An 18931-nucleotide genomic window follows, 5' to 3' on the forward strand; every position below is an offset into this window, starting at 1 on the left:
TTTTTTTTTTTTTTTTTTTGGGGGGGGAGAGAGAGAGAGAGAGAAATGAATGCAAAACAAACTGATATTACTGACTGTATCAGAATGTATCCCAAACATATATATTTTTCTTCATTGCATTTTGGATTAAGATTTTCTACAGCATGTAAAATTAGAAATAAACTAAATCTCTCATCTTCTCATCCAAGGATTACCAAACCTCTTACATAAATTGCTTATTGTCTGTGAGCTCAAAATCACTGATCAGTTTGGATTTTTGTTGCTAACAAACATTCCAAAGGAAATTTGCCAACGTGCCTCAGAAAACTAATTTTACACCCCATGAAGACAGAGGGATTATAAAAACAAAGCCAATAATAACCTGCAATCTATTTAGTATAAGGGAATACCAATTACCATAACAAAATCAGAATTTGCCCCTTCTGAATTGGTTTTAAATGCAGGTACCCTGCAATTCAGCATGAGAGATGACTGTTTTACCATACGTAAAAGAAGGAAAGGGCTATTTAGGACTATAAAAGACTAATTTGCTCCCTCTGAATTCATACCAAAAGCAGAGGACCTGCAAATCAGGGAAACTGCTATGGCCACGAACATGGGAAGGGCCATTTAAGACTAAATGAAGGAGGAAACCTCAAAATATTTTGGTACTGAAATGTTGGGGACTGACAGTCTGATGAAGTAGGGGCCAGGTGTGCCACAAATTAGTCTTATACCCGAGTACTACTCTGATCCTGTACCCCTGCTCAATCAACTGCTCTGCTTTCTGCCCTGTGCCCCCTGCCTGATCTCCTCCTCCATTTTCTGCCCAACCTACTGCTGTACTGTCTGTCCCCTCCCTGATCTGGTGCACGCTACAAACAGAGGTTGCCCATGGCATTTGTGGAACTTGTGCTCTGGGCAGCAGGCAATAAGAGCACAGGGCTTGATTCCCTTCCCTTGATATACTTTACAAAGGCTTTTTTAAGCAGTCTTAAAATAAAAACTTCTAGAAGCTGGTAAGAACTCCATTTTTATGGAGATTTAAAAAAAAATAATTTTCCTTCTAGCTCAAGACAGACATGGCAAGTTCCTTCCAAAAATCAGTGTAACAAAGCCACTCAAACCACCAAGCTCCTTACAGAAAGAAAAAAAAAGTAGATTAAGTGCTGATTAATTAAACTACCCATTACCTAAAAAACTCATGCTCTGTATGACTGCTAACATTATACTAATATTTAAAAAATTGTGTCAGTGGGCATATATGCATGTGCAATGAACGCGCAACAATAAACTCTGGTATGCACCGGGTGCCACATTTGAACATGCACCCAGGACCGCAGCATGTTGAGCTGGGTCAGAGCAGCCCCAGCTGGAAGGGGGCCTGGGGTCAGCCTACCAGTCCAGGGCTGCTCCTCCCCAGTTCAACATGCTCTGGGCTGGCTAAGGCACAATGGTGCTTCAGTGCAGGGCTAGGCAGCAGGCAGCCCCCACAATGAAGCACCATCATGTCCCAGCCAACCAGGTCAGCATCTTACACAAGTGTTGCTGCAGACTAAAAAACTCCGCCACAGGATAGTACTTGTGTTCACAAGTACTAACCTACAGTAGAGTTAATTAGTTTACTCAATCCTAATAGCATTGCATATGTAGACACTGGGAATTTACTGCAGAGCTAATTAGGTAACTGCAGTATATGCCTTGTGCAGATGTCCCCAGTATGTCTATGGAATAAAGCTCTGAGGAATCTCTGTTGCTACTGTTTTGGCTTCCATCAGGACCTCTGCTGTCGACTTATATCCATCCCTCCCTCTGTCTGTCTTCATCTATAGTGTTATCTCTGAAACCAGCGCATCTTGAGAAGACTTTTTATTTAATAAATAATAAATCTTGTATTTAATACACAGTGCAGAAATACTGTAAACTGTATATAAACAGAAGCTGAAACCTTTCAATAACAGACAGCCAAACATGGCTCAGCATAGGAAAGGCTGGAGTGTACAATTTACTGCAATGTTGATCTGCCCAGAGGAGGGGGTTCTATGATAGTTTGAAGGAAAAAAATTAAATATAATTTTGCAACCGTTTTCTTTATTATATGTTGCATTCACTACAGTATGAGCATTGATGCTGCATCTTGCTCACAAGAGTACTGCTGTCAATATTCATGTCACTTACATTAGCCTTAAAGAATGGTTGCCAACTGTCAGCAAGCAACTGATTGTCAGTAAAAATCAGGCTAAAAAATGGCTGTCAGCAAAGTCTGTAAAAAAACAACAACCCCCCCACAAAAACATTGGCCACCAGTAAGAACACTAAGCTGCCACACCTTGACTGCAACTCTAATAGAGCACAGCGGTGCCACCTAAGGTGTCTGGGAGGGAGCATAGAATCCTGCAGACAGCATTATCTCAACCATGTGCTGCTGCATCCCAGGGTGCCTATAATACTGCTGACTTGCTTGTAGGCTTCTTTGAGGTTCCATGTTGAGACACTGGGCACAGAGCTGGAATGGGTAAGGCTGGGTCAAGGCAGGGGCAGGGGGGAGAGCAGGAGAGCAGCATAATGCAAAGTGTACTTGGGGGCATCATAGTGTGGGGGTGAGCAGGGAGCCCCTGTGGGGATAGGGTGCAGAGGGAGCAGCGCAGTGTAAAGCCATCACTGCAGTTAAACAGGGTTGCCAACCCACACAATTTTTTTTTACTACAAACTTTTTACTGATAATCAAAAAAATTTTGTTTGTTTGTTTTTATAACTCTTTTACTATGGTTGATATTAAACTCCTAAATTTGAACCCAGCCCTTCTAACTGGGGTCTGGACACAGGGGAGAGCCTGGCAGAAGAAGGTTTTAGGCTGGACATAACAAAAACTTCTTTACTGTCCGTGTCCCCACAGCCTGGAATAGACTCCCCCCAGAAATGGTGCAAGCACCTACCCTTCAAGAAACACTTGGATGCCTGTCTTGCTGGGATCATTTGACCCCAGCTGATTTCCTGCCCCTTGGGCAGGGGGCTGGACCCAATGATCTTGTGAGGTCCCTTCCAGCCCTAATGTCTATGAAATCTATGAAAGAGTTACATTTACATTATGTAAAATATGTATCAGTAAAAATGCGTCAGTAAAAAGCATGCAGATTGTCCATAAAAAGTGTTCTTAGATTTACAACTTTGCTTTAAAGTCTGCTGAAAGTGTTCATCAGTCAATCCTGACCACTTTTTGGACTTGATTAACTTCATTTTTTAAGTCAGTCTACAGTAAGCTGTTCAAAAAATATCATCACATCAACATCAGAACTCTTTGTCTGCAAATATGTTGAGGCCAGGAGAATTAATTAAGTGATAAGCAGTAGAGATGCACTGATATATTGGTCCATATTGTATCAGCACCAATAAAAGGAAAATTGACATATTAGCAATCAGCTTTTTTTGGCTGATAATGTTACCAATAAATGCCCCGTGAATGTGTGCAGTCACAACATGCAGATGGCTAGGAATGCAGCCCAGCAACATGGAGAGCAGCATCCAGCCAGTAAGTCTGTTGGGGGGAAGGGCTGTGGGGAGGGCATATCAAGGCCCCCATGGTGAGGGAGGGACTGGAGCTGGGGTAGAGGCAGATGCTGTCCAGCCAAGGGCAGAGCTAGGAGGGGAGGAAGAAGCCGCTGGCAACTCGTCCAGGTAGTAGGGGGTGCAGCTTCTGCCACTGCACATACCCCCAGAGGAAGCATGGGAGGCACATGCCCCCCCGTCCTTTTGCTGGGGTGTTGGGTGGGCAGTGGCAGCACTGGGAGGAAGGACTAGAGAGGGAGCTATGGGGAATTTTGGGGTGGCTGTAGCCAACCCCATAGCACCCCTCTTCCCAGGGCTGCCACCCCCTTCCCTGAGCACAGCCCCGGCCCGAAAGAAGAGGCCAGTGCAACCCACCCTTGCCCCACACACAAGTCTGGGGGACACATGCCCCTCATGCCTCCACCAGGGTACACACAGTGGCAAGCCACCCCCTCCCCCGATAAACCACCCATGGCTCTGTCCTGTGTCCTGCCCTGCCCCAGCCCCACTCCCTCCCTTACCATGGAGGCCTTGATCTGCCCCCACCCCTTTCCCCCCACCAACAGATTTACTGGGCAGACGCTGCTCTCCAAATTGCCGGGTTGTATATCAGCAATCAGATGGGTATCAGCCAATATGGCTGGTTAATAATCGGCCATCAGTACTGGTCAATTCAACCTTTATTGGTGCACCCCAAATCAACAGGGATCTGGGTTTTCTGTTTCCCATGGGAAAACGGAGAAAAACACGGATTTTTCCACTTTAACAGAGAAACCTGCACATTTTGCAGTTTTGCAAAGAGCTCTCTACAGGCTGGCAAAGTTCCACCCTGTAAGGAGTTGGGAGGGCAGTCAGGCAGGGCCCTCCATGTGCCTTTATATGCAAACAACCACCAGGCAGCCTGGAAAGCAGCTCCTGTACATGGGGAGGGGGAGGGAGGAAGTTGGGCAAGGCTGGGGCTGGGGCTGCTACCCAGCCAGGCAGCATGTGATGCTTGGGACCCGAGGCTGCAACGCACAGCTGCAGGACCCCAGTGGGGAGCAGAACAAGGCCACGGGCAGCTTGTCTGGGGGGTGGGGGTGGGTGGAACCAGCTCCCCACCGTTGCACACACTCCTGAGGGGACAGGGGGATCTGTACCCCCCAGATCTGTATGCGGGCTGCCCACTGTGGGCGTGGGCTTCTGCCCTGCTGTCCTCTCCTCGGGCCTCTGCAGCCCAGCAGGTGTAACTCAGTGCTGCGGCAAAACAGCAGGGCCACACAGGAATCTCCGTGCTGCTGCGAGCTCTGTGCTGTCCTGGAGAAGCGTCTCCTGCCTGTGCAGCAACAATGAGGGGTACAGCCCTGCACCACTGCCCCTGCTGCTGCATGTGCAGGGGACATATTGCCAGGGCAGTATGGAACTTGCAGCAGCAAGGAAATCCCTACGTGGCCCCACCATTCTCTGCAGCACTGGGTCACAACCACCAGGTTGCAGAGGCCACAGGGCAGGAGCCTGAGCCCGCAGTGGGCATCCTGCACCCACCCCTGCCCCACGCAGTTCTGGGGGGCATGGGTCTCTCCTGCCCACCCCAAAGGAGTGCATGCAGAAGTGAGGAGGTGTGTGTGTGTCCTGCCTCAGCCCACAGAAAGCAGGCAGCAAGGGGTGGGGGGAGGGGGGAAAAGAGAGCCAGGCTCTGCTCTGCTGCAGCAGCCACCGCCTCTTGCTCAGGGCAACTGAACTACCTCACCCTATGTGAGGTACACCGTATCTCCATATTCTGCTTCAACATCAGCAAGGAAGTGTTGAAACTGACAACAGATTAAGCCATGGCCCTGAATGAAATTCACCCCCAAGCTAACCATGACAGATTCCCACAGTAAGACCCTGCTGTACAACAACTGTTAGTATCTAATGCAGTGATGTTGCATAGGAGGGTCACCATGCAATTTTTGCATGTCATTATTGATGTATTCTATTAATTACACCAATGTGGCATCCCGTGGTTTCATGCATCATCTGTTGTGTGCATTTGGTTTTTCCTAGCTCAGCTGATGCATGTCAACTTCTTCACACATTTAGAGAAACAAGCCATCTCCTCTGGCTGTTCTGCTGAAATGCTGAAGAGCTCTAAGCTCCTTAGTAACCACAGAACCTATTCCTCACACAAATAGAAGCAGTTGGACAAGTCACTGTTCTCACGAAGTGCCAGTGACAAGTATTCAAACATTTTGGCCCCCTCTTTCAGTGTGCAAAGCAAATCTAACTCCATATCTTCAATTTTTCTACTGAAAATATGAAGAGAAAGACTTACACCATTTATTAAATTTTACTTTTCAGGACATACCCTCCTTAATTATTTTCATTATACATTTTCTTCCCTAAAAGTTGTCTGTCTATCAAAGATCTGCCATCAGCAATTAACTTTGCCACATAACTAGATCAAATACCCGCTAGGTTTTGCTCAATGTGTCCTTTAAAAATATCCAGCTGATTAAACAAAGTGTTTCTGAAAGCTTCTATACTGTCACTCCTAAATTGACCAAGCAGTCATACTTTTCTTTACGATGTGTATCAAAATGATACCTGATACTGTATTCTTTGAATGCTAAAAGTGTCTTGGCAAGTAAGACATTGCCTTGCCTTCGCATTGCACAAAAGAGTAATCATGTGCCCACTGATCATCAAACGCTCAACACCCACTATGAACTTCCCTTTTCTTCAGCAGCAGGTGGTTTCTTCATAGAAGCACATATGCAGGGACTGCAAACTGCCTGGCTGACACTGGAACCAAACTGATTGTAGATGCAGCTCTCCAGGAGCATTTTAGTCACTCATCCCAGGTCCTTGCAGTTTCTGCATAGTGGGATGGACACAAGGAGCACCCATGAGAATGATGCCCTTTCTTCCCCTCCTCCCTGTAAGCTCTAGGGAGAAACGTTCCTGGGCCCTGCACACCTAAGGGAAGATGGAGACAGGCAGCCCCTACTCACATACTGCACTGCAGAATTGCACATACAGCACTGCATTACACCCCTCTTCACCCTCCCCCGCACACGGTTCCCACCTGTAGAGTACCCCCACCCACTGCAATTACACAAGCACAACATTATCTGACTTATTAGCCAGCTGCTCCGTTGAGTCTGTAGTTGAGCAAGTACATGCTGGCTGGTGCCTCTGTCCCAGTTCCTGCTAAAGCAGCTCCTTAAGACTGCTGGATCCCAGAGCTTAGCAGAGTTAGTTAAAATCTTCATGGGTCAGATGCTGCCTGTAGACTGTAGGCTGCCTACTCCTGATATATACCATTCTAAGTGAGCAACCAGTTACATTCTGGGTAGCAGATAACTTGGATAACCTGGGATGTCTCATCTTTAAATGGAGAGAAGTGAACAGCATCTTATGGTTATAAAATCTAATATAAAAGAAAGATGAGTCACTAGATTCTGACGCTAAAAATGACCTTCCACAAAGCTAAGATACCAAGTGTTTTAAAAACAGCTGTGTATTATTGTCAGATCATATTAATAACTCAAGACACTAGGGTTCTTTAGTTCTTCCTTTCGCCAACTTGAAAGTGTAAACAACTACACAAATCTAGTAAGAGACTACAGACAGGATCTATTCTCAATTAGTTCTTGGTAATCTGTAATTCTGCTACCAGATGAAACAAAAGGAAGTCAAATAAGTCAGACTGACCTACAGGCCTTTAAACAGGGGTGCAGACAGTCACATTAGCATAAGCCAAGTAGAATGGTGCAAAAAACAACTGCAAGTTTTGGTCAGATGACTTTCAAGAATGCAACACAATGTCAGTCACATACTCAAAACCACCAAGTTGCCAAGGAGTCAGATAGTAGGGGTGTGCGAAACGGGCTGTATTCAATTAGTTTATTCTGATCACTGTCCCCAATTTGATTCTGATGAATTTGAAGATTCGATGCTGATTCGGAGAATCAGTGATTCAGTCACAGACACAGATTTAAATGTTTCTTCTACATCTCTTGAGGTACCAGGCACGGCTCGTGAATGCTGCGATGATAGGGCAGATGGAGTGTCCCACAGGAGCGCAAGGGGCCCCTGCATGCTTGGCGGCGAAACCGGAAGTGGACTGGAAGTACTTCTGGTCCAGTTCTGGGTCTACCGGGGAGTCCCCCATGCCCCCCCGAGTGCCAAGCATGCTGGGAAGCCCCCTGCACTCCTGTGGGATGCTTCATCCCCGCATCATCACAGCATTCACAAGCCACCTGGTATCTTGAGGTATGTAGAAAAGACATTTAAAGCTGTGTCTGTGTCCAAACCGCTGAATCTTTCCAAATCAATTCAGAAGTGTTCCGATTCAATTCAGAGAGATTAAAGGGTCTCCTGATTCAATTCAGATTCGGAGATTCAGCCACCAAATCGGGCCAAATCAAATCAGGGACCAAAGCTTTGCACAGCCCTATCAGATACTAATCCATCTGTATCAGAGTTGGGAGGTAGAGCTGATGACAGTTTGAAATGGGAGCCTTAGAAGTTTATTTCTTAGTGGAAATTTGTCTTTTATTGCCAGTTGGCTATCCAAAGGTCATCCACTGTCTAAGCTTAATGCTCCTGCATTGTTTGCTTTCACTGGGATCTCAGGGTCCTCTCAGGCCTCAGAGGTGGCAAGCATATTAAGAATGCAGTCACAGTCTCTACACATTCTCTAGCAGAAAACCAGAGATCCCTTCTGGGAGCAGGTGAAGGCCTGACTATAAAAGGCAAGGACTACTGTGCAGAAACACAAATCTGTCCCTTGCCCTTTGGGAAAGCTACTTGGATCCGCAGTACAGCAGGTTGTTGCCTCAAAGAGACAAAGAACAAACACAATTGTCAAAGGAGTGAGACTATTTACCTCGGTCTGTGTGCTTGATAAATGAATTATGACTCTCCAAGGGTTGTCCCAGCTTTTTCCAAGGAATATTATCTTTTTTCTTGAGGACAATCTCTACCTTTCCCACTTTTTCAGCAACATGCACTTAGAAGAACAGAGGGAGAAAAAGAGTTCCATATTTTTAGTTGTAATGATTTTTTTCACAAAAGGTATTGTTTAATTTAATTTTCATTATAATAAATTTCAACAAGAATTAGTACCCAATAACTTCTCAAAACATATAGAATTGTGTTAAATCTGTAGTTCCAAAACTTGCAAGATCAGATCCTGCAAAATATCTTGGGGACCTCAATGAAGCCGCATCAATAAACTTTTTATTGAAAGTTTTTATTTACTTTGGCTGCCAACTAGTTTGGGATCACTGTTTTCAAGTAAAATATCACATTTAAAATGTACTTCAAGGGCATCCTTAACACATACTGAAAATAAACTGAAAAACATAAGGATAAGTTATTATGCATAAATAAAGAAGGCATCACAGTATATTTAGGAACTATGGTCAAGAAGTTAATACTCATGAAATCAAAAATATCAATTGTTCATCACTGATGCAATGTCCCACTGTTTGCATAAACATGGAAAAGTGACAGTCTACACTGTAGGCCTAAAATATTCTAACAAAACTAATTAATCCAATCTAATGCATATAGGGGACCAAAACACTATCAACATTCTATGTTAAGTATTTCTCAGGCATCGAGATGGATTTATCTTAAGCTGACAGCTTTTTCAACAATCAAAATTAATCCTGAACTTCTAAGAGATGTCTAGGTACAACTGCCTTCCTAAAAAAGGAAGTTTAAAAAACAGAAACTCTAACACACACACAGTGTTCATTGTCTTCCTACTTTACTAGGAGATGCTTGTGATTTTATAGTCATTCCTATTCATATATTATATACTGTATTATAAATACGGAAGCTTGCTCACAACACAATTTTTTTCCTTAATTATATACATTTGTTTTCAATTACTCAATCTTTGAATCAAATACTTAATGTTAGTACAAACATTAATCCCAAGCAAAATTCCTGAAAAGCAACATATACATTCTTTGGGGCTTCTAATACTGCAGAGTAGAAAACTGTAAGTCTGACTGTTCAAAAGATGTTTAAAAAAAGCTATCAACTTTTTGCTAAACAAATATTTATTAATCAAACTGGGAATAAAGTAAAGTAAACTGTTTTGACGTTCAAGTTTTAGGGAAGGAATAAGCAAGGTTTTCCAGCAGCAGACTGAATGACATGGCTCAAATCCAAGGAATTCTGGCAATAATACCAGGACGCCACTGCCATTTCTTCCTGCTGTGGGTCACAATGCAGCGTAGGTGAAGCCCCCGACCCAAGCCCCTCTCCAGCCTGGTAGGCTAGATCCAACCTAAATAGTTAGGTTTCCTAGGTTAGGGAGCAGAGAGAGAAAAACAACCACAAACAAAAAAAAAAACAAGCAAATACATAAACAGCTTACCAGCAATATCTTCCTGAACAGCATTACTTAGCTCTAAAATAAATAAAAGAACAAGCTTTTTTATATAGCCTAAAGCCAGAGTGGAGAATTAGATCATCAAATACAAACTTCCTATACAAATCATAACCTGAAATGTCACTCAATAATTCTTGTATCCAGTCCAATAATTTGACTGGCTAAAACATAACTTCCAGAAGTAGCATCTAGTCTGGGTTTCAAGACAGCAGGAGATGGAAAATCTACTATTTCCTTTGAGAGTTTGTTGCAGTGGTTAAGTCTTTCTGTTTAAAGATCTTTATTTCAATTTATCTGGTTTGAATTTTCAGCCAACGAAACATTTCATACCAGTATTTTCTCTGCAGTAAAGAGTATTAAAAAGAGAGTCACCTTACAAACGTCCTTCCCGTAAGTTAAAAGATTGTAATTAAGTCTCACCCAGAGACTTAATTGCCTTCTTTAACTTTTGAAATAATTTTTGTGGCTTTTTTTCTGAATCATTTTAAGCTTTTTAACATCCTTCTTAAGAATGCTGACACTACAATGGTAAGCAATATTGCAATAACAGCGTAGGTCTCATCAACAGTGATATGATAAAAATCAACTCCCTATTTCTACTACTTTCCTGTTTATACATCCGAGGATTGCTACACTCCTTTCAACAGCATCACACAAAACTGAATGTTTGTCCAGTATGACCTTTATATTCTACTCAGAATGACTGCATTCTAATATACAGCCCCCACCCCACATTTTGTAGCTAGGGTCTAAACTCCTGTCTTGCATTTACTTGTATTAACACATTTTTTAAATGTGTCCAGACTGCTCTATAAAGCTACATTGACAGATTTAGCTCAGGCTAATTGATTTATAGCTAACTTTTTTGAATACTGACATAACACTTTTATAGTTATCAGCACTACGTACTTAACTGTGAATGTAATTTAAAAAAACAAAACACTTCCAGTTTGTTGTCATAGCCCATTTCTTGTGTCGTAAGAACAACACATATAAATATTACTGAAAAAAATAAACCTGTAAATTCAGATCTTCAGAGTAATAAATCAACATAACTATTTATGTAAAAGAGAGACATAGCATGCAAAAGATCTCTCTCTAAATAGAAACATTTATTAGGAGGGGTTTTTTTTTAAATGTTGGCAGAATTCAAATATGTTCCCCTACTGAAAAACTAAAACACGTACCAATATTTAAGAGATATGAATAGTCGCTTATAATGATCTCTCCTCTCAGTCTAGAATCTTCATAGTCAAGTATCACCAGTTCTGAATTCATGTCCTTGTTCAAAAAAAAGGAAATTCAGATCACAAGAAATTGTTATTTTTAAATGTTAATTTGAAATTTAATGTCAGAAATAGTATTCACAGTTGGATGGTGTTTTCTTATTTGACAAAATTCATTTACCTTTTGTTTAGTATATACGACAACTGTGACAGAGCAATCTGTTTGGAACCAATCATAACTGTGAAATATTTAAAAAAAAAAAAAGAAAAGAGTTACAAATCTTTTTGAGCACACAAATAATACATTTAAATTGCAGCTTCTGAGCAGAACTTTCTCTGTGAAATTAGAAATCAAATAAATGTACAATTGGAGACTGTTTATGCAATTTGCTGATTATCTTTTACTGGACTAACCATGTCATTGAGCATTAAGTGCCCTTTCTCAGGCCTGGGCCAGATCATGAAGGGTACTTTGGGCCCATAAGCTGATCTAACATCTCTTCCAATGAGAAAACAGGGTCAAGAACATCTCTCCCAGGGTCAACAACCCTCTTCCCCCTCCCTAGACTCCCACCCCATGTTGCAAAGTTGCAAAGTAGCAGCATGGGGAACGCCTACGTATGTGGTGTTGCATACAGGTCTGCAGCACCACATAGATGTCCATGCTCATCCGGATACACCTAGGGGCTTCGATGTAAGATTTCACAAAAAAACCCTTACTTTTAAAATATTTTCTGGACCATCATGGCTAACATTATTTCAGCTCTGCACTTTCCAAACATCCCTACTGAGCTCATTCCTCATCCCACTTAACAGTCACTCTTATCCATGAAAAATTTCATAACAGCTTGCACAAATCACGAAGCAGACTCGGAAGAGCGAGATGGCAGAAAAAGTAATTAGGAGATAGAAACAGACTGGCACACAGCACAGCACAGCACAATACTTGTGCAGTCCTTCCACAAATGTATTAACATTAGATCAATATAATCAGAGCTGCACTGGCCACTCTATGCAAGCCCTGCCTGGAGTCAAGTTTCTTTGATGTAGGAGAACCACATAATTTTCTGCTGAGTAGAGACCCTCCTGAGTTACCAGCAATGATATACTCAGAGTACACTTACCTAGTAGCCTTTTTCAAAAAATGTGTTTAAGCAAAATAATTCCAGGCTTTAATACACGAGATAGTAGGTACTACTTTATGTAATAACTACATAAACTAAATCATCAATACATATTGCAATATAGAAAAACAAACAGCAGGAATCACAAATCAGAGGGAGTACAGTCCAGAGAAACCACAATATTACCAAGAATAAACAGACCTTATTCTCCCTGCACTTCTAGAAACCTGATGTTTAGGTAACTTTCCCAAGGCCAAAATTTCCTTATCTGTAAGAAGAGGATAATGATATATATTCCCCATGTAAACATCTGTTGTGCTCTCTGTATGAAAAAAATTCTCTACGTTTGCTAAGAGCAACATATGCCATTTAATAAGAAAACAACATGGAGAAGTAATATAGCTCAATACCTTGGAGCTAAAGTTTTAGAAGTACCCAATATTTTACTTTCAGGAAGCATGCCTAAAAAAGAGAAACAAATAAGAGCTGTTTAAAACATTTGCATTAACAGTCACCCACCCAAAGTGAAAAAATCCATTTCTCATATTAAATCCAGAGAATTTTTTTAATTACTTCACACTATAGCTGTGTTTCCTGAATACCTGGTGTTTGTGTTATCATTAATAAGTATAAGGATTTATAGGCTTCTTACCAACTGCCCTTCAGAGAATGGACTTTCATGTGATCACAACACTAACCTACACTTCAGACATTTGTTTCTCATACAATCCAAACACCACAGACAACTGGCATATAACCATGCTAAATGTACTGTAATTGTTCTCCTCTCCATTTGCTATGAGTTTGTTTTATGTACAATGTGCACTGGGAAGCCAGAGGTAGATAACTGTACCAGTAGGGATTAGCATATTCTTAACAGCTAGTATTATATCGAACTCTCAAAATATTAGAATGTTAGTCCTACCTAATTAAACTAACAAGACAATTCACTTAGAGAATCACTCTGGATGTGTGTACATTTGTATCCATGCCATATACTACCTTAGAGTTACCATTATTCAACCAAGCAAGGATTTTTTCGATCCTTGTAAAACCTATTTTATGCTCAGTGCCTCACTAGAGATTCACAACATTAAGCTGCCTGCTTCCATCAGTGGCTTTTTCTTCCCGGTAGCTATTTCCTCCCTACTTCAAATGACAGTGAGTGACCACTGTCCAGGAAACTGTTGCAGGGAGCATTCACTGTTCAGCCTGCAAAGCAAATATCCTGATCACTAACCGAAGTGACACTGAGGCAGAAAAGTATTCAAGCATCAATCTAAGCAAGGGTTCACATTCACATTTAGTCCTCCCCCCTAAAACCAAAAGCAAGGCAGCAAACTGGTCATTATGCCTGTGGAGAAAACTGAAAAGCCTGACATTCATTATGATCTGTAATATCAAGCAGGTGGAAGGAATTTGAGTGGACATAGATTAGGCTGAGTTGTAAGAATGGAGATGGAGAGTGATGTTACTGCTTGGGGTGGGGGTTGCAGGACTAATTTGTGGCATGCCTGCCAAAAAGATTGCTCTCCACTGCACCAAGCTATCCTAAGACTGGATTAAACTCCAAAGCCAGTTTCATTAACTACTCACAGTGAGTGTATGAACAAATACACACTTGGAGTGGCTTTAAAATGAGGGGAGCTGCTGCTCTGGAGAGCAGCTGTTATGCTATTATGTATATATGCACCTGTAAACCATTAACACTGCTTCATCCAGGTTCAAATTTAGGGCAATTTTGTTAACTTGAATTCTGTAAAATTCTGCACATATAACACTTACAGCATAACAGCTGCTGCATGGTCCCAAGCAGCTGCTCTTCCTCCCCATTTGAAACCATTCTAAGTGTGCCTTTGCCCACACCATTAACAACATGCACAGACCTTTTTACTTCATTGGGCCTACACCTGATGAAAGATACTATTCAATATGCATAAGGGCAATAAACTACATGTAGTAGATAGGATGGAGCATAATAGGATTATAGATTTTTGGGGGGGGAGGGGGTGTACGTGTACATGTGCATGTATGTGCACCTGCTATTACAAAGCAACAAAATGAAATTAAGAGACAGATAAAAAGATACAAATAGAAATAGAAGAAAACAGAACAGCAAGGGAATATTAAGAAAGCCTTAAACTTGGGACCAAGTGTTAACTTTTTATCTTCAATTTGCTGCAAAACTAATAAAAATATGATTAACAGATAGTTCATGTTACAAAAGTCATCTGAAAAATATTCAAGACAATCTTCCTAGAATGAATTATTTAAAAAAAATAAAAAATCTTCACAAGTTCATTAAAGTTTGATGTGATGTTGAATAAACTAGGTTACAAAACTAAGAAGTGTCGATTTCTGATCAGAGACCATGACTATTAGAAAAAAAAAATTAAAATTAATGCTGGAAGTTTAATGGGTCAGATTTATCTCACTAGAGAAGTTTTGCCTCCAAGTTAGAAAGCAAAATCAAAAAGCAACAAGCTATGCTTATGATCTCTTGCTAAATTTCTGGTGATCTCAGTAAGTCAGTCTGCAAATAAAAGTAGGCAGTATCTTATGCGAGTATATTTAATCATTTTTTCCCTTTTCTTCCAGTTTAGGCAAACCCAAGGCTCTCAACAGGACAATTAAGCTGAGAGGATAAAAAGCAATGCACTTGGTAGACCAGCATAAGAAAGCAGAATAAATCAATGGTTACTAAAAATAATGTTATACTTAGGCCCCTGGCAGATGTTTGAGGGGGGAAAAAAACTGACATAATTGGAAATGGAGAAAATTTTATGCTGAATTCCAAATACTATGCTGCCTGTCCTGCCAGACATGTATAGCAGGAGGCACAATGTTTCAGATGGCGTATGAAATACCTTTAATTTCCATCGTGCCATTGCTAAGCTGCCTTCAAGCCAAACCCTGCAGGCGAAGCTTGAGGCAACTCTGTTCTGGACCCAGGCCTGCCCCAGCTCACCACAGTTTCAAGACTCAGGGCTGGCTGGGACAGGTCTAACAATCAGCCCAACCCTAAAATTGCTGGATCCAGTTTAAGACCAGGGCTGTTGAGGCCAGATCTGGCAATTAGCTGACCCCAGGTTGGCTCAAGATCCTGAAGGGTAGGTCTAACAAAGAGATGACAGCAATCACAGCAATCCAGACCTGGGGGTGTTTGATCTGGCCTTGATAGTCCCAGCTGAGTTTGAGAGACAGGGACATTGGGGCCAGGTCTGACAAATCAACTGACTGTTGGACCCATCCCAGACAGCCCTGGGTCCAAGACCCTGAGGGCAGTTCCGATAAGCATCCGAATGTCAGACCTGACCCTGACCAATTTGAGACCCAGGGCTTTCAGGGCCAGGTCTGACAATCAGGTGATTGTTCGCCCAACCCCAGGACAACCAAGTTGCACACATGGATTTTATATGTCTCAAAGCATTAGAAACCTAGATTTGGACCATCTCTCCCATCCAAGTGTCCCTGTGCCCTGGGATGTCTAAAAAGCTCAGGTTCAGCCCAGCTCCACACTATCCAGCATTTTCAAGTGCCTTGCACTACAGGGGGTGTAGGGCAAGGCAGAAAAGGCTGCCAGGTTCAGGAGTTGCCAAGTTCCAGCAGCTGAAGCATCTCAATTCCTCTTGCCATGGAATCTTGCAACCTGATCTTCTTTGGCATCAGACCAGGACCCAAGGCCGACCCTATCTCTATGCCAATGCACGGGGATGATATACATTCAATTTATGGCACCATGCAAGCAAGCGACAAAGATGTTACAATTGTTGTGTGGAATAACTTTGTGGCTGGTTTACCTCTTCATGGCACTTTAATTGGCTGACCATACAGTACTTCTACTATTTAGGTGCGATTAATGCATTAATTGCAATAATAACTGCAACATGTGCCAGGGGCTTTAGTCTTCTGTTTGAATCAAAATGCTTAGCAATAAAGGTTCATTGAAGAACTCTGAGGTCACATTGTAAGTGGAATTAATTTTCTAATTTCCTGTGCCCTCAGAAGTCTAATTATTAATCAAGTTCTGACAACATCTGGTTAAAGCCTCTCTACCACAGAGCTGTTAGCTTAAATGGCACAGAATGAAAGTCAGGGAAAGTAGTAACTTGGTTTGACTACATAATGCATGCTGTGTAAACACCTGTAAAAATATTAAACCTCTAATTTTGGGAACTACTTATTATAAATATTAAAACAGAAAGAAGCCAGCCTTTTCTCAGCAAGATTTGAGAGAGATTGTGAGGACATTCTGTGCAGAGAGAAAACATGAAAGGCACCAGGCAAAGAAAAGAAAACAGGAAGTGAGAACTCAGAAGCAGCATTCCTAAGATACAAGAGGGGACAGGACCAGAAAAACAGAAACAAGATCAAAGACAAATCCAAGCCTGCATTTTTGTACTCGACTCAGAATTTTAAAACCTGGGTACTAAAGCAAAGGCAGACTTCTCCATCGTGATTCATTTTTCAATGCTGAATACCAAAAGCTAGCATTAGGATTCTGTCAGCTGTAGTTTTCAATTTTCTAACCAACTCTACTTCAGTGTCACCATATTCAAATGCACCAGGAATTGAAGTAAACATTTACTCCTCTTGCTAACTTTCTGGAATACTACTTTTTTTCCCCATTCCCTGCCCCCCCACTCCATGTCGAAACTTACCATTTAGACATTTCTTCTCTTCAGATAAAGCAGAAGTAGATTCTACAAGAATATTAAAAAAAGTCAACAATTAGTGAGTTAGGGAATAGTTGCCATAGTTAATGTGCAAATTCAGTTTGCCATAGTTTAATTCAAAAAGTTGAACTAAAAAGAAAAGCTACACAGTTGTGCAGAAGAAAAAAAAAGTTACAACAAGGCATTCTAACACTGATTAATTAGGGCAATGTTTTTCAAAAGCTCAAAAATTAAACTGCATCCAACCATATTCTCTGCCCCTCTCACTCATCCACCCATGTTCAAAAAACATGCAGGTTTTATGGCAGGGGCAGGCAATTAGGAAACTGCTGCAGGCCAGGCAGCACCCCCCACTCCCTGCCCCCCTCCTCCAGCAACAGCCTGGTGCCTGCGTGCCTTGCAGCTTCTCCCCACCACTGCCAACGGCACACAGCCCCAGCCCTGACCCTGGCCTGCCCCACGCCTGCTCTGGACTCGCCCCGGCCAGAACGGACCAGCCGTAACCCACACACACAGCCCCGACCCTGGCCTGCCCTACCCCGTGCCATGCCAGCTCTGGACCACCTGCCCATGCTGAGCAGCAGCTGCAGCAGGCAGAAGCTGATGCTAGCTGCAGGGGGAAAAGCAGCCCCTCCATCTCACTGCTGCCGGGCCCTTCTTGCTGCAGCCACCCAGAGCCCATACTCAGGCTGCCCTGTGGCTGCTCTCCACCGCCACCACGGCAGCCCAGCAAGGCAATGGTGGCAGTGCAGAGGAGCCAGAGGGCAGCCCAGGCACAGGCTCCGGGTGGCTGCAGCAAGAAGAAACCAGCAGCGTCAAAAGGGAGGGGCTGCTTTTCCCCCACATCACGCAGCAGCTTTTGCCCGGCCACTGCTGCTGCTCAGCATGGGCCCGTGAGTCTGGAGCAGGCACAGGGCAGACCAGGGTCCTTGCCAGCGGACCAATGGCGGCAGCAGGCAGAAGGAGCTGCCACCACCTGGACTACCTAGAAAGGCAGTCCAGCTGTGGAGCTGCCCCAGCCCCACTGTGTGCCCACAGAACGGCAGGACATGCCACGGGCTGGACAATGCCTGAGCCAGGTGGGACTGAGGGATGCGCCACAGGCCAGACAAAGTCCCTCCATGGGCTATATTTTACCCACCCCTGTTCTACAGTCAAAGCTACAAGAGTTAGGAATTGCCAGAAATATTGCTGCCTTTGTACTGAATAAGGCAGAGGTCCCAGGGGGGAGGGGAAATGTATGAAATAACATCATTAAAGATGGTATTGTAATCCATAAAGGCAAGGCAGATTAAATAAGATTGCACAGATTCTAAATGCATCATTTTCTCGGCTTTTCAATATGAACAGAAAAGAGAAACTGTGTGATTCTAGGGCATCAACTGAGATCTATGCAGTTTATCAGCAGGCTGGAACATTTACATCCACCACTCTTACTTCTAATTGAGATAACAATAATAGCAGGTTGGTAAGTAGCCCCACAATTTAGGTAGACCCCTATAGATATTATGTCCCTGTTCTTGCCCCATCTCTCCACTTAACCTCAGCTTTTTAGACTCTTTACTAAGCCAGTCCTAGACTGCATGCCTAAAAGGAAGGCTCTTCCAGTTCCGTGTTCTTGTGTCAAAAATTACTGGTTTGCGAAGCTAATCCAGTTGTGTTGAATGGTGGAGAGGTTTAACACACAGTACAGCAAATAGAGTGGAGCGTTTGTAGATAATTCCCACTGTAAGGGGATTTACCTCAACACTGAATATTGCCTTATTTTTAGACGTTTAAATTTTGGTAAACAAAATGTTTCGGAAACACAAAACTATGAGTCAAGGTTGCCTAGTAGTAATAACCTTTGTGTTACTGAATTCTTGCTAATTTACTAAGTAAGGAGAATAGCAAAGAATGACTATATGGTGGGGCGGGCAAAATATGGTCCACGGGCCAGATGCAGCCCACCAAGCCATTCTATCCAGCCTGTGGGGCCCCTAACAAATTTAGAAAATTAATATTAAT

At 42.7% G+C, this 18931-nt stretch overlaps 1 protein-coding gene across 3 annotated transcripts in view; it reads right to left on the bottom strand.

The window, feature by feature from the left end:
- The window catches only part of LOC109299903 (cytochrome b5 reductase 4), an 81923-nt gene that overhangs the window by 46481 nt on the left and 16511 nt on the right, over positions 1 to 18931 (bottom strand). For all 3 annotated transcript variants that reach the window (XM_019520402.1, XM_019520404.1, XM_019520403.1), the window contains 6 exons: positions 16910 to 16951; positions 12659 to 12710; positions 11306 to 11363; positions 11086 to 11179; positions 9884 to 9916; positions 8378 to 8500 (listed from right to left, as the gene is read on the bottom strand). In XM_019520402.1, the coding sequence (XP_019375947.1) occupies positions 8378 to 8500; positions 9884 to 9916; positions 11086 to 11179; positions 11306 to 11363; positions 12659 to 12710; positions 16910 to 16951 (402 nt within the window). The remainder of the gene's footprint in view (positions 1 to 8377; positions 8501 to 9883; positions 9917 to 11085; positions 11180 to 11305; positions 11364 to 12658; positions 12711 to 16909; positions 16952 to 18931) is intronic.

The sequence above is a fragment of the Gavialis gangeticus genome, unplaced genomic scaffold (assembly GCF_001723915.1).
Source record: "Gavialis gangeticus isolate Ggan-Ray unplaced genomic scaffold, GavGan_comp1, whole genome shotgun sequence".
NCBI lineage: Eukaryota > Metazoa > Chordata > Crocodylia > Gavialidae > Gavialis > Gavialis gangeticus.